This window comes from Canis aureus, chromosome 11 (assembly GCF_053574225.1).
Source record: "Canis aureus isolate CA01 chromosome 11, VMU_Caureus_v.1.0, whole genome shotgun sequence".
NCBI classification, from domain to species: domain Eukaryota; kingdom Metazoa; phylum Chordata; class Mammalia; order Carnivora; family Canidae; genus Canis; species Canis aureus.
In genome coordinates, this window is record NC_135621.1 from 14,591,524 (window position 1) to 14,608,853 (window position 17,330).

Genomic DNA, 17,330 nt, shown 5'->3' on the forward strand with positions numbered 1-17,330 from the left:
CTCTGTTGATCCATATCTATTTTTTTTAAAGTTCCAGTGAAAGAATATTCTGCTAAATAGGGTTTTATTGGGGGCTGAGGAAGAATCTAACTTCTTGTGTTGGATGGTACAATAGGAATATTTATTTATAATGGTCCTGTGTTTTTTTGGGACAGGCCTTGCTCAATGAACTACAGGAAAATAAATGTTCAAACTGGCATTATATGCTGTATGTTCTCTGATCAAGTTGAATTTTCTTTCTTTTTTTAGATTTTATTTATTTATTGATGAGAGACAAAGAGGCAGAGACACAGGCAGAGAGAGAAGCTCCCCAGAGGGAGCCTGATGGGGGATTTGATCCCAGGACCCTGGGATCATGACCTGAGCCAAAGGCAGATGCTCAGCCATGGAGCCACCCAGGTGCCCCAAAGTTGAATTTTCTAATCAACTTTTATAATTTTTATCTTACTTTCATAGTCAGAAGTTTTATAAGCTCAGAAGTGTAACATTCAATTTCTTTTGTAGAAGAGTCTACTGTACTTAACCAGCATCTAATTAAATACTTATTGAATTTATGAAATAAGTGAATGACAGAAAACTGTCCAAGGATCAGCATAGTGAAAAGACTCATATAAACCTCAACACTGAACACCTAATAAAAGGATTTAAAAGTACAGTGAAGGGCAGCCCCGGTAGCTCATCGGTTCAGTGCCTGCCTTTGGTCCAGGGCGTGACCCTGGAGTCCCAGGATCGAGTCCTGTGTCAGGCTCCCTGCATGGAGCCTGCTTTTCCCTCTGCCTGGTCTTTGCCTCTCTCTCTGTGTCTCCCATGAATAAATAAATAAAATCTTAAAATAAAAATAAAAATAAAAAAAGTACAGTGAATGGTGATCCCCAAACAAGGTTATATATAGATCAAAATTATCCAGGGAGGTTTTTTAAAAAATCAGCTATTCACCCAAATTTCTTGAAACTGAATCTTGAAGGTGGTAGGAGAGAAGAAATGATGGCAAAGATTTCTTTCCCTCCCCCTAGGTGATTCTTATGTAGTTAATTGGGCAAATGTCTGTGGCTAAGCATTTGGATAACACTATATAATGGAATGTACACTGGATAAGGAATTAAGACATCTGGGTACTAATCAGACCTCTGCCACCAATAAATCTGGGATAAAATTTCAGTGTCCTTAATGATGGGCATCATTTCTAGATAACATCTCCAGTGATTTGTAAGGCCCATTTCTAACAAGGATTCTATAAGTTTTATCTTTCATGATCTCCTAATGCAAATCTCTACTACAGGAATAAATAAACAATAAAATGACTAAGTAAAATAGAGAATGAAGTTATACCCATAAATAAAATCCCCAGCACAACTGTGTGCTGCACCAGGAATTTCTGCATATATATACAAGTTTTTACCTGTCATCTAGAGTATATCCATCAAAGGTCAACAAATTAGGAAACCCTGTGGCTACGCATTGGTTCTTACCATTTCAAAAGTATGTGACCTCTTGTACCTCTAAATATTAGTACAAGAGATGTGCAAAGGTGCAATGTATTTTCCCATCTTTCCAGTCTTCTCAAACACCATTCTGATGCTCTACTAGTTCCTCCTAATCAGAGAATAGAAGTTTCTACACCAGCAAATAGAAGTTTCTACATTAGCAAAATGAATAATTTCCTCATCATTGGCTTTAGTCCTTACCTATGTATGCTGTGCTTAGGCCTATTTGTATTGCTACATCCAATGGTACTTCACCAAAGTGCCTACAGGGAGTGCCTACAGGGTGGCACAAAAGAGAAACCCAAGAAATATTCGTTTAATTAATAAAAGAAGGAAAGAAAAGAAGGAAAAGCAAGAGGTAAAAAGGAAAGATGTTGGTCTTATTCAATGAGGATAATGAAGTTTTCGACATCAGTAGGAGCCACACGATCCATTTCCAATAGCTTATGAGTCTTCCAGAGGCATTGTGTTGAGGTAAGCAGACATCTCTTTAATGTGAAACCAAACAACCAACCAACCAACCAACCAACCAACCAACCAACCAACCAACCAACATAACACTGAGCAGAACATTCAGAATCATTTCTAAAAAGGACAGCTCACCTTTTTTTAAGCAGAGGCTCCCATTGACCGGTTTTCCCTGCTGGTTGATCTCTATTTTCATCCAGCTATGGAGGTATTTCCTGTCCTTCTTGACCACTACCTTGGAGCCTTGTTTCTTGAGAAAGAGAGAGGTATTTTCCACCTCAAGGAACCCTTCTTGCTCATGGCAAGTCCATCGGGGGGCCTGGGAGCATTGGGTAGAGAGAGCTGATAGGGAAGGGCCTCGAGAAGAATTGGAGATGCCCAGGCACAGAGCCGATTTAACATGAAGCAGTTTTCCATCCTCAGTCCACATCCACTGCTGGTTCTGGTTGGTCCCATCGCACAAACCCACGACCACTCTCTTATTTTTGGAAAGGCACTCTTGTTTATGGACATGGACAATCTGAAACCCCTCTGGAAGAGGAGATACTCATAAGGCACTATGTAGCAAATTATAAGGGCCATCAGAAAACAAAACAAAATAAAACAAACCAACCCACCCACAAATCAGCCAAGTCACAACCCAAGGCTTACTTATCTTTTGCTATTGCTATCATTTCAAATGAATATTTTCATTTTCAACACATGTTATTTAAAATCCCAAGGCTGACAATGCCAAAATGTCATACTTTGCTTCCTTTCTTTTACTTTCACATGGCTCAGGGAAGAAAACACACTCCCATTGAAATAATGAAAGGAAGCTTGGAAGAGACACAGAACCATCCAAAGAACATGGTGTGATATTTGAGCCCAATTAGTTAAATATGCTGAAGTTATGAAGAGCCCTGTTCCCTTTCTAACCATTTTAACTCTTTCCATCTCATCACCATCCCCTGCTCTACAAAAATACCCCTTTTCCCAATTCTTGAGTTACCACTAAAGTGCTACTTACTTTGATATGCATAGTTTAAATACATGTTTAAAAATTGGATGTGTTTATCCAAAAACAAAACAAAAATAAAGCAATTTTTCCCACCTTTCCCTTAAACCTTCTTAGCTAATAGCAACCAGTGAAAGTATTGATGATCACAAACACCATTTCTTATGTCCTGGAGAGAGGGAGTATTTCTCTATACTGTGACAATATCTACAACGTCCCCACAGTAAATAATAAAATATCAGAATGTCTCGACATACACACAAATTAAACATCCAACTGGTAAACAGCAGTATTAACAAGTGAAATATTCAGGCTCAGAAACCATTTTCTGAACTTTTACTTAATTAGCTGAGCTCTCTCATGAAAACTTTCAGACCTTCCTTCCAAATAACTTCCAAATAAGACGCACCACGGTTCTTCACCCCCTTTAGTTATATCTCCTTAGACTTTCCTTCTTTAACAGACACACAGAACCCCCCCTCCCCAAATCTATAACCTGATAAGGAAAAAACATGGAGGATGCCCCAGAGTGTTACATAATAATCAAAATTTCTCCTCAAGGTGCTTCCCTCCCATTTCAGGAGCTGCCCAAGGCATTTGGGGGACGTGAGGAGGCCATTTGTTTTCTTTTAGAGAGAAATCTCAACCGTGTGGACAAAGCCAGCTCCCTTTATTTCCCTTCCTCGTCGTCTTTGGTTAAACTGCCATGGAGACCTGGCTCCTTTTCCGCCCTATTTCAGACACTTTTCAAAGAACAGAGACTCCTCTGGCGGCTGTTGGAGAGACACCCTCAGAGAGAGACAAGCCCACTCACCTGAATTCCCGAAGATCAAGCAGGTAAGAATCGCCATGTAAAATTCAGCCTCCATTTTCCACTTAACAACTGTTCATGCTTTGCTTGGGGGGGGAAAAAAATCTCCCAGATAAGAGAAGCAAAGACTAGGAAGGAAATGTGCCTTCATGGTGGGGGAAAAAGTCAGTGACGAGCACTTCCTCCTATTGAATTGTTTGGGGAAGTTTTACACCAGTGTCCTTTTGTCTGTTTCCTTAGAAAGAAGGGATTATGATTACCTCTCCTTTTTTATGTAGAAAAAGACTTCTGGCCTCCAGGAGTTAGAATAAAACTTGTAAGGTTTCTCCTGCATACCTTTGGCTCATGACTACTTCTTAACCTCAAGAGGGAAGAAAGGAATTGTAATCTCAGATAATTGAATGTTCCTAAAACATGACATCTCTTCAGGTGATGTTGATTCTGCTGAATAAACACAAGCCATGTGATTTATGAGGGCCTGTGACAAGTGGTAGAAAGACATAAACATGTACCGTTTTTATAATGATATGCTGGGAGTCTATTGAGGGAAACCACATAATGATGGCACTTCTAGATCATTATCCCTCAAGTGATGACAATATTACATGTTAGATAGTTATCTCCACTGGGGAGAGGCAGAGACTAAAATTAAACCCATCTCATTACCTACTCCAGGCTTCCCCCAAAAGATAACAGCTCCTTTCCAATAGGAAAAAAAAAAAAGTAGATGCTTTACTCAATACTTAGTAGTAAGAGTAGTTTATTGGCAGTAGGAAACAAAGTCAACATAGCTGCATTAAAAATTCATATTTGAGCAGAACATTTAGTGTTTGCTGAGTGCATTTTTTTTTTTTTTTTGAACTTTGTCTCTTGAGGATTAACCTTTCAGAAATTTAGGAATATCCATGGCAGCGTCCTTTTGAAGAACTTTTGGAAATGGGACCGGTTACTTCATTCCCAAAGGCATCTGCCTTTTTTTGGGGGGGGGGGGAGGAGATTCTAGGTAGATAGAATATTCAAAAATTCCTTCTCAGTAAAAGAGAGACAGATATTTAAAATTTGTGATACATCATCGTTGCTACAAATTTGTTTTTTTTTCTCTTTTGAAGTAAATGACTCACAATGTAGAAATACAGTGGCTGGAGTTCTGGAGCCGAAACCACCTCTATGCGCAATAATAGAGAGTAAATACATATACACCCAGTGACAATCATTGTGCTCTGTAATTGATCGACAGGAGGTACTGATAAATACACATTGAATAGGTAATATTATCAAGACACATTTCCATATAAAATAGTACTGATTTTGATTTTTTTTCCCCAAAAACAAAGACTTATTGGTTAAAAATCCATCAATGCCTTGCGAACTTAACGCAAGATTCTGGTTAACTGAGAAAGGTAATAGCACTTAAAACAGGAACAGATTAACAGCTGACAGTCCATTCACAAGACAGATTTTGCAAACATTAAAGCATCTAAACACACAATAATAATTTCTTCAGCAGCTCTTCCAGTTGTCATTTGATGACATATGTCACCGGGTATTTCATGACATACATTCTGTGTGGCAGATAGTCAATACAGACAAAACAAAACAAAAATCCTCCTTAGCTGTGTGAGAAATCTATCATAGCTCCATCAGCATAGGACCTTCACAATAATTTAGGGGATGCTTACATATGCATTCCTATACACAGGGGGCTGGCAATCTGTAAGACGTGGCCATCTTCCACACGGTCCATGCCACGGCTTGGCTTCGGGACTCCTCTTTCCTTCCACTGCAGGAAGCTCTTTCCAGAAGAGCCTCACGTGGGTAATTGGTTAACCATCCCCAGAACTCGAGGGTCTGGTAAATCTTCAGAGAATCACTGGACAGTCTCTGCTGAAAGTCTGCTCTCATACAGGCACAGAGCGTGATGCACAAATTCATACTGCTCACTAGTTTGGACCATTCCCCCCCTACAAGGAAGAGATAATACAGTAACTTCTTACTGAGAACGTGCTGCAGTCTTAAGTAACAGAGACCACATCCAGGCTAGAGTGCTATTATGCTGGGGACCCGGAACAGTCGACCTGGTGATTCTTTTGTTTTATGCCTCTTACCTGCGTCCAAATGACCCAATGGGTGGGCTTAGTGGGCTGCTGTAGATAAAGGGGATTAACACAGGGCCCAGTAATCACTGGACACTTGATGAATTTTACCTACATATGATTACGGGGGAGGCAGTACTGCCTATTGGTTAAATACTTAGACTTTGGAACCACCCATGCTGTCTGAGTGGAAATCCCTCTCATACCAACTCTTGGCTGTGGGATCATGGGCAAGTTCCTTAAAAACTTTACTGGTTCAGTTTCCTCCTCTGTTAAAGTGGGATCATGACAGTACCCATTGTGCAGGGAGCTGCAGTGTTAGTACCACCTCTCAGGTGCCTTATCATTCATCTCATGGTAAAAAGTTTATGTACTTGGATTAAAATTGAAGTAGGTTCACCGAACAAAACTCAACCATGAAGTGTTGCTCTTTGCACAAATGCACTATCCTGGACTGGTCTACTGAGCATGTGCTGGGGAAACCACCTGAGTCTGTGGGTGTGGTATGGTGGGTGTCTAAACATGGTAGTGGGTGGGCCCTTAAATGATTGGGGGAAAAGGGAATTGGCTCTTGCTCCTTCCCCCCTTTGTGGTCATCATCACCATCACTAGTGACTCAGTGGTACCTTTTGTTACTGGATTAGTGGAAGACTGCTTCTTGTTATACGTGTATGGATAGGGTAGCTGTGTCACAGTTTGCTCTTTATAATAATAGGTCCTTTACTTGGCAGAGCTCCGGAGAGTGGTCTCAATGTCACTTATTCTTGCACACTGAATCACTGCCTTGCTGTCAGAAGCCTCTACAACTGTGCGATGAGACACCTCATTTTGAGATTAGGTTTTATCCAGGTCTCCCTAGCGGTTGTTGTTAACCATTCCCAATGATTATTTCTAGACCATGCAAGCGCTGCAACTTAAAAATAGGACAGGTTGCTTCAAGGCGACATGATTTCAGGTTAATGGTAATAACTAGGACTGAGCTTGCAGCTCTTACTTGCCGACCTCTATAAACATAAGCTAACAAGATATGAAGCTATTAAGCCTTCATCCTTCTAAACTAAGCAGAGATGTTACATTAGTAAAATTTCATCCTCCTAAATCAGACTAAGATTGACGTGATGCCAAACTGGTGTATTTGGCAAGAAATAAAAGGTAAATTTTGGAGATGGCAACTTAACGGCCAAAGAATTCGTTAGTCTTTCCTCCCAAAACTATACATTCTTTGTTGTATTGAAGGCAACTTTCCGGCTAATGAGTTCCTTGGTCATACATTGACAACACAAATGGCAAAGTGAGGATGTGGCAATTCTCCTTCTTAGCTGTATAGTAGCATCTGGGCACACCTGAAACCATAACTGGTCTCCAAAAGAGGCCAACTGGGAATCTTAAGAGATCCACCCACGGTAAATACTAGGGTAGCTCAACGTTGCTGAGAGAGGTACTTCCCTTTACCTGACCTTGCATAGCTCAGAGAACCATTAGGTTTCCCCCTTGAACTGCCAGGGATACAGGGAGCCTTATATGTGCTCCCTCTCCTGGGCTGGTCTATGAACTTCCTCACCATTTACTTCACTTGGAGGTAAACTCTTCCATTTTATTTATTTATTTATTTATTTATTTATTTATTTATTTAGGGGTCTTTTCTGGTGAGCTTTGGTATTTATGTGTCCAAGTGGTGAATGAACAAAGCCACAGTCCAACTTTTCATACCCATGCTACCCCATCATACTCTCTTGCCTGGTATATCTTCTCTGACATTCTGTTAACTCCCTCAAGGCTGTTTCAGCCAGCAAAGATGGGGACGATGGGGAAGCAAACTGATTAGCTGTAGAGGCTAGCAAAATTCTTGTAGGTCTGAAGGCTTAGGGAAGGTGTATGAGAAATCACATTATTTTCCAACTAATTTGGAAAGAAGAGGCATCAGAGGGATCCTCAGAGATCACTTATGCCAATCGCTGGCACAATGTAGCCTTTCCAGAAGGGAGCAGTCTACATAGCAGATGGCCAGCTAGTTTCTGTTGCGATGCTCCGTGGGGAGGCGAGGTACCATTAGAAGCAGCCTTTCCCAAAGCTGCAGGAAAGCTTCTGAGGAGATCAAAATGAATCTACTCCTTTCTAAATTTCACCCCATTGGTTGAACTGAAATAACTGCCTCCCCACCCCCCCCCAAAAAAAACGTCTAAAGGCTTCTCTTCTAGTCACACAATAGCTCTCTAAACGCTGGAAAACAACCATCAAAGTCCTATAATCTTTTCTTCTCTAGACTAAACATCCTGTGGTCCTCCATATTTCTCTAAAGCTTGGTTTCCCGGTCACTCACCAATCTAGTCTCCCTCTTCTATTTTATCAAAGATGACCTTCTTGGAGTGTTGTGTCTACTCCCGACAAGGTCTAGTCAGTGGGAATATTTTCTCCTTTGAGCTGCATGTTTTAGGCCAACGGGTTTGCATCTGTAGGTATGTCAGATGATAAGATATCATGGTGCCCGCCCGGAGCCCAGTGCCCAGCAAGCATTTTAGGATATTGAGTGCGGGTTTGGACTGATGAAAATGTCTACAGGATTGATTAATTGATTGATTGATTGATTGATTTTTGGAGTGTGACAATGACAGTTCACTCTCATCCGGTACTTAACCTATTGAATTTTGGAAACTAAATGCAGGACTCTCTATTCATTCTTATGAATTTCAACTTGGTTTCAGCACAAAGTTCTTTTTCTTCTTCTTCTTCCTTAAGATTTGATTTACTTATTTGACAGAGAGAGAGAGAGAGAGAGAGAGCACAAGCAGGGGGAGTGACACGTAGAGGGAGAGGGAGAAGCAGGCTCCCCGCTGAGCTGAAAGCCTGAGCTCCATCCTAAGACCCCAGGATCATGACTTGAGCCGAGGGCAGACACTCAACTGACTGAGCCACCCAGGCGCCCCTGTTACCATGACTTCTATCATTCAGTATATTAGCTTTTTATTTCTCACTCCCAGTGTCTTCCAGATATTTAACAAGCATGCCTTACTTCTTTTTGGCTGTCATTTATAATGGAGCAGAAAAATACAGGGCCAAGGTGAAATCTTTATTATAAGTAATTTGATATCATGTTATATACTGTCTACCCCCTTCCAAAACTGTTTCCAACTAGGATGTAGATCCTTTAAGGGTAGGCATGATGTCACAGCTTCGCATATATGCAATAGTGAAAAGCACCTACTAGTCCTAAGTAAATATAAGTCATGTAGATTACCCGGGCCATGCTATTTTCATGTCATATGAAAGCAGATAAACTCTGGGCTACAAGAAGGCAAACAGCATTACAGGATGCATTCAGCGGAGTCTGGTTCAAATTCAGGACGTCGTCATAATCATCTCTGAAAACATTTAATAAATGTCTAATTCCATATATTGGTATACAGAATACTCTGTTGGTCTTCGTAAGAACTTAAAATTTAGGATCTCCATGCAGTTTACACAGTCTTTTTATAGCCTTGACATAGTAAAAATATACTCAAGAAGCTAATAAAATGCCTGTAGGCAAAATTCAGTTATAGAATAAATGAATAATACTAGATTATATGGAACCCTCAGGAGACCCTTGTAATAATTCATCCTCCAGGATTGCTCTGCCTTGGTCCCTAGGTACCCTTCAGGTCAGACCAGACTCCACGGACTTGCTGAAGTCCAGACCCCTATCACTGATGTAAAGTTGGTAACACAAGCTGGTCTTTGAAGGTAAGAGACAGGATGTTCTTTTTATCACTTTAGAAACCATCAATCAGAGGCTCCTGGGGGACTCAGTCGGTTAAGTGTCTGCTTTCAGTTCAGGTCATGGTCCCAGGGTCCCAGGATGGAGCCCCATGTTGGGCTCTCTGCTCAATGGAGAGTCTGCTTCTCTCTCTCCCTCTGCCTGCCATTCCTCCTGCTTGTGTTCTCTCTCTCTCTCTGTTAAATAAATAAATAGAATCTTAAAGAAATAAAAAAATAAAAACCATCATCCAACTCCTTTTTAAAGAATAGGCACTAAGATAATCTTTGACTACCAGTAGATCATAGTTTAAATTCAACTAAGGCTGATTTTAAAAGGTTTGCATGCTGATCAAGATGATGCTTCAGTGGAGAAGGCCTATGGGGTCCAACATAGATGGGCCACCATTACTCAATGCATCGCCTCTCTCGGAGAATACCCTTTAAGTACAAAGCTGTTTACCAGAGTTCCAGACTTCTCATATCAAAAAGAAACAAGATATACTTATTCCATACCTACTGCCCAACAGGGATTAGTTTATCAAAAAAGAGTGGGGGAACAAAAGTACAGGGCAAGGGGACCCAGTTAGTTGTAAGAGTGATTGTGGCTCTGAAAGGTTGGGGATGCCAAGGTGTCAGGTTCATCACCAGTAGGGACCAAAGTGGGTTAAGGGAGAAAAAGACACCATACACTGCTGTCAAGACGAATCCCTTCTCCAACACTTACTAGCTGCTTTATCTGACTACACAATCTATGCAGTACAGTTTTCTCACCTGCAAAATGGTGAGATAGTAATATAATGGTGCCTACCTCAGAGCACTGTTGTGAGAAAGAAATGGGACCATCCATGTAGAATGCTTAGTACAGAGCAGAGCACATACGGATACCATACAGCTGCCCACCGTTACCATTCTTGTTATGCCTGCACTATCTGGTTGAACAGGACTGCTGGGGGTGGGGGGCTCCAGGACGGGGGCCCTGAAGGCTTTGGAGAACTAAGTACACACCCAGAAGAGGACACAATATTGCCCTGGTGGGGCAAGCCTAGGTCGAAAGATCCAAGTATGTTTTTAAATATTAACCGGCCTACGAGTCGGTTACAGGAGAGGCATGTGATATCATGGAAAGAAGTGGGCTTGGTATCTGACAGATTCAAGTTTGAATCCTTGCTTTTGAACTTACTCCCTACGTGAGTGTGGACACATCATTTAATTCTTCCCAGCTGGGGTTTCCTCACTTATAAAATGACACTAATGACAAACCTCGCCATTGTGAGGATTAAATGAGTCAGACCCTATCAATGTCTAGACAAAAGGCTCTTCACAGAATTCTTTTTTTTCTTTTTTTAAATATTTTATTTATTTATTTATTTATTTATTTATTTATTTATTTATTTATTTATTTATTTATGAGAGAGAGAGGCAGAGACACAGGCAGAGGGAGAAGCAGGCTCCATGCAGGGAGCCTGATGTGGGACTCAATCCCGGGTCTCCAGGATTACACCTTGGGCTGAAGGCGGCACTAAACTGCTGAACCACCTGGGCTGCCCCAGAATTCTTAAAAGTCCACGGTTCTGCCTTGGGTGGTGCCACAGGGGCCACAGCAGGGTGGAGGAGGCTGGGTTTTAGGACTAGCTCCTGATCCCAGTTTTGACCAAGGCAGTTGTGCCTATCTTATTTTATTTATTTTTAAAGATTTATTTATTTATTATTTGAGAGAGAGAGAGAGAGAGCCATGAGTGTATGTGCATGTGTGCGCAGCCTGAGGAGGGGGTTGAGAGGAGGGAAGAGGGCCAGAGAGAGAGAGAGAGAGAATCTCAAGCAGATGCCCCACAGAGCTTGGAGCCCACCTCAGGGCTCAATCCCATAACCCTGAGCTCATGACCTGAGCTGAAATCAAGACTCAGACACTTAACCAACGGAGCCACCCAGGTGACCCTATTTTATTTAATTTTTGGTTGGTTTTTCCAAGTTGGTGTTCTGTGGAAGACTCTGTCTTCCCATTATTTTGTTTCTCATTGCTCACACACAAAAAATTTGAAAACCACTGGCCTGGCAAATAGTATTTACCTGCTAAGGTTGCAAGTTTTGCAAGATTTTAATTTTTTTTTTTTTTTTTAATTTTGAAGAGAGAGGAGAGTGTGCTTACATAAGTGGGGAGGGGCAGAGGGAGAAGGAGAAGCAGGCTCCAAGCTCAGGGTGCAGCCGGACTCAGGACTCTGAGATCATGACCTGAGCCCAAATCAAGAGTCGTCTGACAGTTAACCAACTGAGTCACCCAAGTGCCCCAAGGTTGCAATACTGAAATGAGAGAATTCATAAAATGTTTAGCACAGTGACTGTTGGTGAGTGAGCACTAAATACATACTACATACTCTTTTGGTAAGTGTTTAGTTAACACAACACCAGGATGATCATACATCTGGTTGGCTTGGGACAGTCAGTCCTGGTTCATGCTGGTTGTCCTGCGTAATTATTAATAGAGCCACCCTTCACTGACAGAAGTGCTTTGGTTGGGGTGATAAGCTGTTTACCCTAATTATGCCTGGTCCCAGGCCACGGAGGAAAACCATTCCTTTCATTACAGAAGTGGTGCTGGCTGCATGGCTCTGATCCCTTTGTGGCCACAGACTATGACCACCGTATTTGGCCAGGCCAGAGAGGATTCAGATATGCCACCCTTCTAGAAATGTCAGATATCTCATATCCCATTAGCCCGACCAAACACAAAAATCAGTGTCTTCTGTTTCCATGCCGGGAAGCACGTAGCTTGTGTCAGCTGGGGCTAGACTCAGGTTAGAAGGAAAAGAAATGTCGTTTTTTCCCCTTGGCTATTGGGAGGGTGTGTTGAAAAAAGCCCTCCAGATGCCCAGGAGAGAGATTTGGTTTTTAACATGTTAAAATTATGACCTTTTGTGACTATTAACTCACACATACAGAGAGCAACAGCCTTTCCTGCTGCACCGCCCAGCCCGTATCCGGTCTAATCAGTAGACAGAAGAAATTCTACAGCGGTGACTCACTTCTGGGCTCACAATGGAACTTACGCTCCTTGGCTTTTTATTATTTTTGAATCTGGAATTCTTTCGGTAAAGTTTGGTACAGTAAATTTAGAACAAAAGGTGTGGACGTTAATGTGCCTCGGGGGTAAAGCTTCGACAGCTTGGGCGTGAGTCAAGCCAGGCTAATGTTTGCTGCTGTAATTCAGGTGTCTTGAACAAAGGTTTTCCCCATGTCTTTATACAAATGTCATAGCAAGGAGGGAAAATTTAAATATACATGTTCTGATTCATTCTGACCAGGTATTTTGAACAAAGACACTTGCTCTGGAATAGCTGTGTTCCAAAGTATTTGTGGGGCATAAAAGCCAGCATGGATGCAATGAGGATCCAATCATACTTCAATACTCTAGCATATCTTGAATTCCATTTCCACCCCACCCGAAAATTAATCAATTTTCTTCTAAATACCTAGGTTAACACTCAATTAACTCCAAGCTGAGAAGAAGGAAAAGGTTGTCCTGGCAACCACTCGGGAGATTTATTTGGCATAATCTGTTTTTATAAGAGGACCTCTTATTATGGTCTCAGGAACTGTGATGTCAAGTAAATAAGTCCATTATCGATTTCTGGGGCTTCATTTTTAAGTTTCCTTAAAAGAAGTAAACCAAAATGTTCCATTTCTGATCTTCAAATGAGATCTTTGAAATTCACTAATTAAGGGGAGTTTTGCAGTGAGTTGGAGTGCAGAGAGACATGGATAAATGTAAGGGTACGGTTAATAAAAATTATACGAACAGGTGGAAATTTTAGCTTTGGAATTATTTTAAACAAGTTTTGGGAACAGAGCATACTTTGGGGATGCCTATTAGCCTGGAAAACTGATGGCTTATATATACCTCTTCTTGGATTGTTATAGTTAAAAAAGAGAGAGAGAGAGAGAGAGAGAGAGAGAAATCACCACACTAGAGTGATTAATCAAAACATTTAAACAATGATATGACGCACACTGGAAGCACTTTTCTATCCTGTCTGGGAAGCCACAAGCAAGGTCTTTGGATGTCATTCCAGTTTAGGCCTCCAAGGTAAGGATGTACAAAGACAACAGCAGATTTCACCACTGACTCTCTTAAAGGAGGATTAGACAGATTGTTTCCTATTTCTGGGGAAGAAAAAAAAAAAGAAAAAAGGAAAGAAAAAGGCCTTGGGACCACATAGTATTTTATGTGCTTCACTTCCCAAATTCTGTTTTCGAGTTCTTCCAGTGTCCAAAGGTGCCAAATGAGATTAAAAGAAATATCATGGGAAGAAGTTGTCTGAAGTCAACCTGCAAGGGAACACATTCCTTTCATCCCTGCCTAGATGTCTTCTGACGGCCACATGTTGTTCTTTAGTCATCCTCTTCGTGCATGGGAGGCAATTTTTGAGTCTTCTGAACCATTTTTATTATGACGGATTACTATTATTTTTCAAAGGGACAGGTGTCTCTCTCATATTCAGTGTATAAATGACGTTCTGTCACTATCTCATACTGCAAAACCCAGGCACACAGAAGCCTAAATGAATCTTTTGTAGTAGGAGCTAAGTATGGTAAAAGCTAGTTGGTTTAGCTTTAACAGCAACTAGAGTTATCGGTTAGATGGTATAGTCAGAACAATGCGGTGGTATTGAAGATTAGAAGATTTAAGGGGTCCATGGGGGACTCAGTGGGTTAAGAGTCTGATTTTTGGTTTTGGCTCAGGGCATGATTTCAGGGTCATGAGATCGAGCCCCATGTCAGGCTCCTTGCTCAGTGCAGAGTCTCTTAAGACTCTCTGTCCCTCCTGCCCCAAAAAAAGACTCTCTGTCCCTCTCCCTTTGCTCCTCCCCACTGTGCATGGTCTCTCGTTCAAAGGAATAAATCAATTATATATATTAAAAAGATACATAGTTTAAGCCAGGTATGGAAGGTCTAAGTGATAAAACATGATTATACTGGGTTCAGTTTAGTGCCAATGTTATGAGCCCTGGTTTTTTTTCTCCATAATTCTTGAAAATTGTTTACCTATGTATGCATAGTAACCTTCCATTAGCAGGAAAACATGATTGAACAAAATATCTCTTTTCATCATGCTGGCCAATAGAAAGCTCATCGTATCTATCATGTTCAGATATTAATAATAATCTAAACTGAAACCCATCAGAGATAAACAATTTTCCCTGGTTTATACAGCAATTAGTTCAGGGTCATTGTCAAAGGCAGGACTAGAATGTGAACTTCCTTTCAATCTGTGTGTAACCCAATTCAGTCTCCCACTCCAGAAAACAACAGTGTTTCTAATCAGAATTTAGACAATCTAATTAGAGCAAAACTGGAAATTTAATCAGAATGTTCAAAAAAAAAAAAAAAAAAAACCCAAACAGGCAGTCAAAATTCGTTTTCTGACTTCGGATACATCATTTGCTCCTTTTAGTTTTTGGATTCCCCCTGAAGCATGAGAGACTTGTATAATATTTGACCAGATTTCTTTTAAACCATCCCTTTCCTAGTAGGTGTCTGGCAAGTGTTTTGTCTGTTATTGCCATTCCATTGTTCTCTACAGAAATAAAAGTTCAAAGACTCAAAGAACACAATAGCTGAGAGGAGGTTTAGTGAGCCCGGTAGTTACTTCCCAATCACTGAATCCCAAGATGGAGAAGGCATCTTATTGGACGGGTCCTTGAATCCACTTGTGCTCCCAACACTATGAGTAGACCAAATCAACACACATGCATATGCATCACTAATTTTCCAATGCATGTAGGTGCTGTTTGGAGTCCAGAACGAAAATTAATTTATAAGCATTAAGGGTTTCAAAATCCAGTTATCAAGTTGAAGTCCATGAAATATTTTATTCTTAAAAAAGAGGATCTTCAAATCAGAAGAGGGTGGGGGACCACTGACATGTCCTATATCCTTTTATACATGTAGGCGGAAAGGCCTAGAATGGACAAGGGGTCACACATGGCATTAAGGCACAGCCAGGATTGGCTCCAAGCCTTCTGACCACTGGTCCAGTGACCTCCAGCACCTCATACTCTAGTGGCTGCCTGCTTCCTAGTCCTACCAGCCAGTTGCTTGGTCCCAACTGCCTGCTACCTATTTCATCTTCTAATTAAAAATGAGAGCTATGGGAGTGAAGGAATCACTAATGCACTTCTAAATAAAACACTTGTGGGTGCCTTGCACTGAATTTGAACTCCTCCTTGGAAAAAAAAAAAGAAATCCTAATTTAGTTCAAAATATGCTCAAAAGTATTATTAAAAAGAGAATCACAGACTCATGAATCTGCAGTGAGAACTGTAGCCTCTATTAATAGAAGTTGCCCTAAAGCCAATAAAAATAACATCTTGCCAGAGAACGAGGAATCCACCAAATGGCTTTGTCATTGTTGTTACAATGGAAACATCCATTCAGCATAACACTCATCTCTAAACCAGACCATTGGAATTTATTGCTAAAATGCAGATTGGTGATCTGAGTACAAATTGCCTGCCTTTGTCATGCTGAGTAACAATAATCAGGCTCTGTAATTTATTAATATTATTACTTGGAGTCAAGTTTTTGATCCTGCTCAATGCTCCAACTCTTGACTCATGGGACAGGCCCACTTCAAGTATCTAAACCACTGGCCTTTCTTCTTTGCTGTTAGCCCTGCCTCAGACTCCTCAGAGGAGGCAGAGAGAAGTGGTGGAGGGCAAACTATTTAAAAAAAGATGCGAAGTGTGCAGCCTTGGATCACTCATGGGCAGAGGCCATTGTTAAAGAGAGCATGAAAGGATGGGGGAAATCCGTGGGGCTGGTACTCGGCAGCATATGAAATACCAGCTCCTTGGTTGTGGGCTCTGTCTTCCGCACCCCATAATTACTACACTCAGCCGGGTGGCAATGTTTTAGTGGTCCCCAGCTACACGGTCAAATCCCGACGCCATCCCCAGTCTTCTCTTCACCATCACACCTCTTGATACAACAGTTTATATGTATTATTTACAATCTCTTTTCCTCCCGTTTAGATAGACTTTGGGGAAAGTTTGTATGGTCGAATAAATATGATGGAGAGCTTACAGGAAGTTCAATGGGTTTCTGGGCTGGGGGGACTACCCAGGTTCCTTAAGGTTCTCATCCTTGCTGTGAATATCCAGGTGGAGAGGGCTTCTAAGAGATATAGCATATAGCTCAAACTTAGTTGGGAGCCTACTTTATGTTATGTATTTATTTTTGCCTGAATACAGTCCAAGAGGGTCCGGCGTTGGGCAGGCGTTCATAGTTTACTTCATAATTATGTTGTGCCTTGAGAAGCACAGTCTGGAAAAGTCTGTTGAGGAATCCATCCTTCTATGCCTTCTATGCCTCGGGGCCTGATGCCCAGTAGTAAGTGTTTGGTAAATGTTTGTTGAATGAATGAGTCAATGAATGAAGGAATGTGTACGTGATCTAGGAGCACCGCGCTAGGCAGAGACCTTGGTGACTGCTCCACAGGACACAGGACACAGGGGTCAGGCCCATATCCAAACACTCATCCTAGAAACATCCCAGCTCAGGGTCGGCTTCATGGGCCTGTGACCTGCTGGGTCACACCAGCCCCCCACTCTGTGCTGGGAAGACCCAGCACCTGGCTTGACGCTCTGCTGTCACCTTCTTGAAGTATTTGATAATTTTTCTTCATGTAGGGCCCCCAGTTTCAAATTGCACTGGGCCGTGGTAGCTGATCTTGCCCAGGGGATCCC

At 41.5% G+C, this 17,330-nt stretch overlaps 2 protein-coding genes across 9 annotated transcripts in view; both read right to left on the reverse strand.

Annotated features, from left to right (window-relative positions):
* Positions 1–3,905, reverse strand: part of PTPRB (protein tyrosine phosphatase receptor type B) — a 119,046-nt gene extending 115,141 nt beyond the window's left edge. For 4 of the 5 annotated variants that reach the window (XM_077913833.1, XM_077913830.1, XM_077913832.1 and 1 more), the window contains exons 1-2: positions 3,764–3,904; positions 2,088–2,483 (exon numbers count right to left, since the gene is read on the reverse strand). In XM_077913833.1, the coding sequence (XP_077769959.1) occupies positions 2,088–2,483; positions 3,764–3,818 (451 nt within the window). In that variant the 5' untranslated portion in view covers positions 3,819–3,904. Of the gene's footprint in view, positions 1–2,087; positions 2,484–3,763 lie in introns of all 5 variants that reach the window. The other variant, XM_077913835.1, reaches the window with a different exon arrangement.
* A 1,587-nt stretch (positions 3,906–5,492) lies between these two features.
* Positions 5,493–17,330, reverse strand: part of PTPRR (protein tyrosine phosphatase receptor type R) — a 232,592-nt gene continuing 220,754 nt past the window's right edge. For all 4 annotated transcript variants that reach the window (XM_077913837.1, XM_077913838.1, XM_077913839.1 and 1 more), the window contains one exon: positions 5,493–5,721. In XM_077913837.1, the coding sequence (XP_077769963.1) occupies positions 5,628–5,721 (94 nt within the window). In that variant the 3' untranslated portion in view covers positions 5,493–5,627. The remainder of the gene's footprint in view (positions 5,722–17,330) is intronic.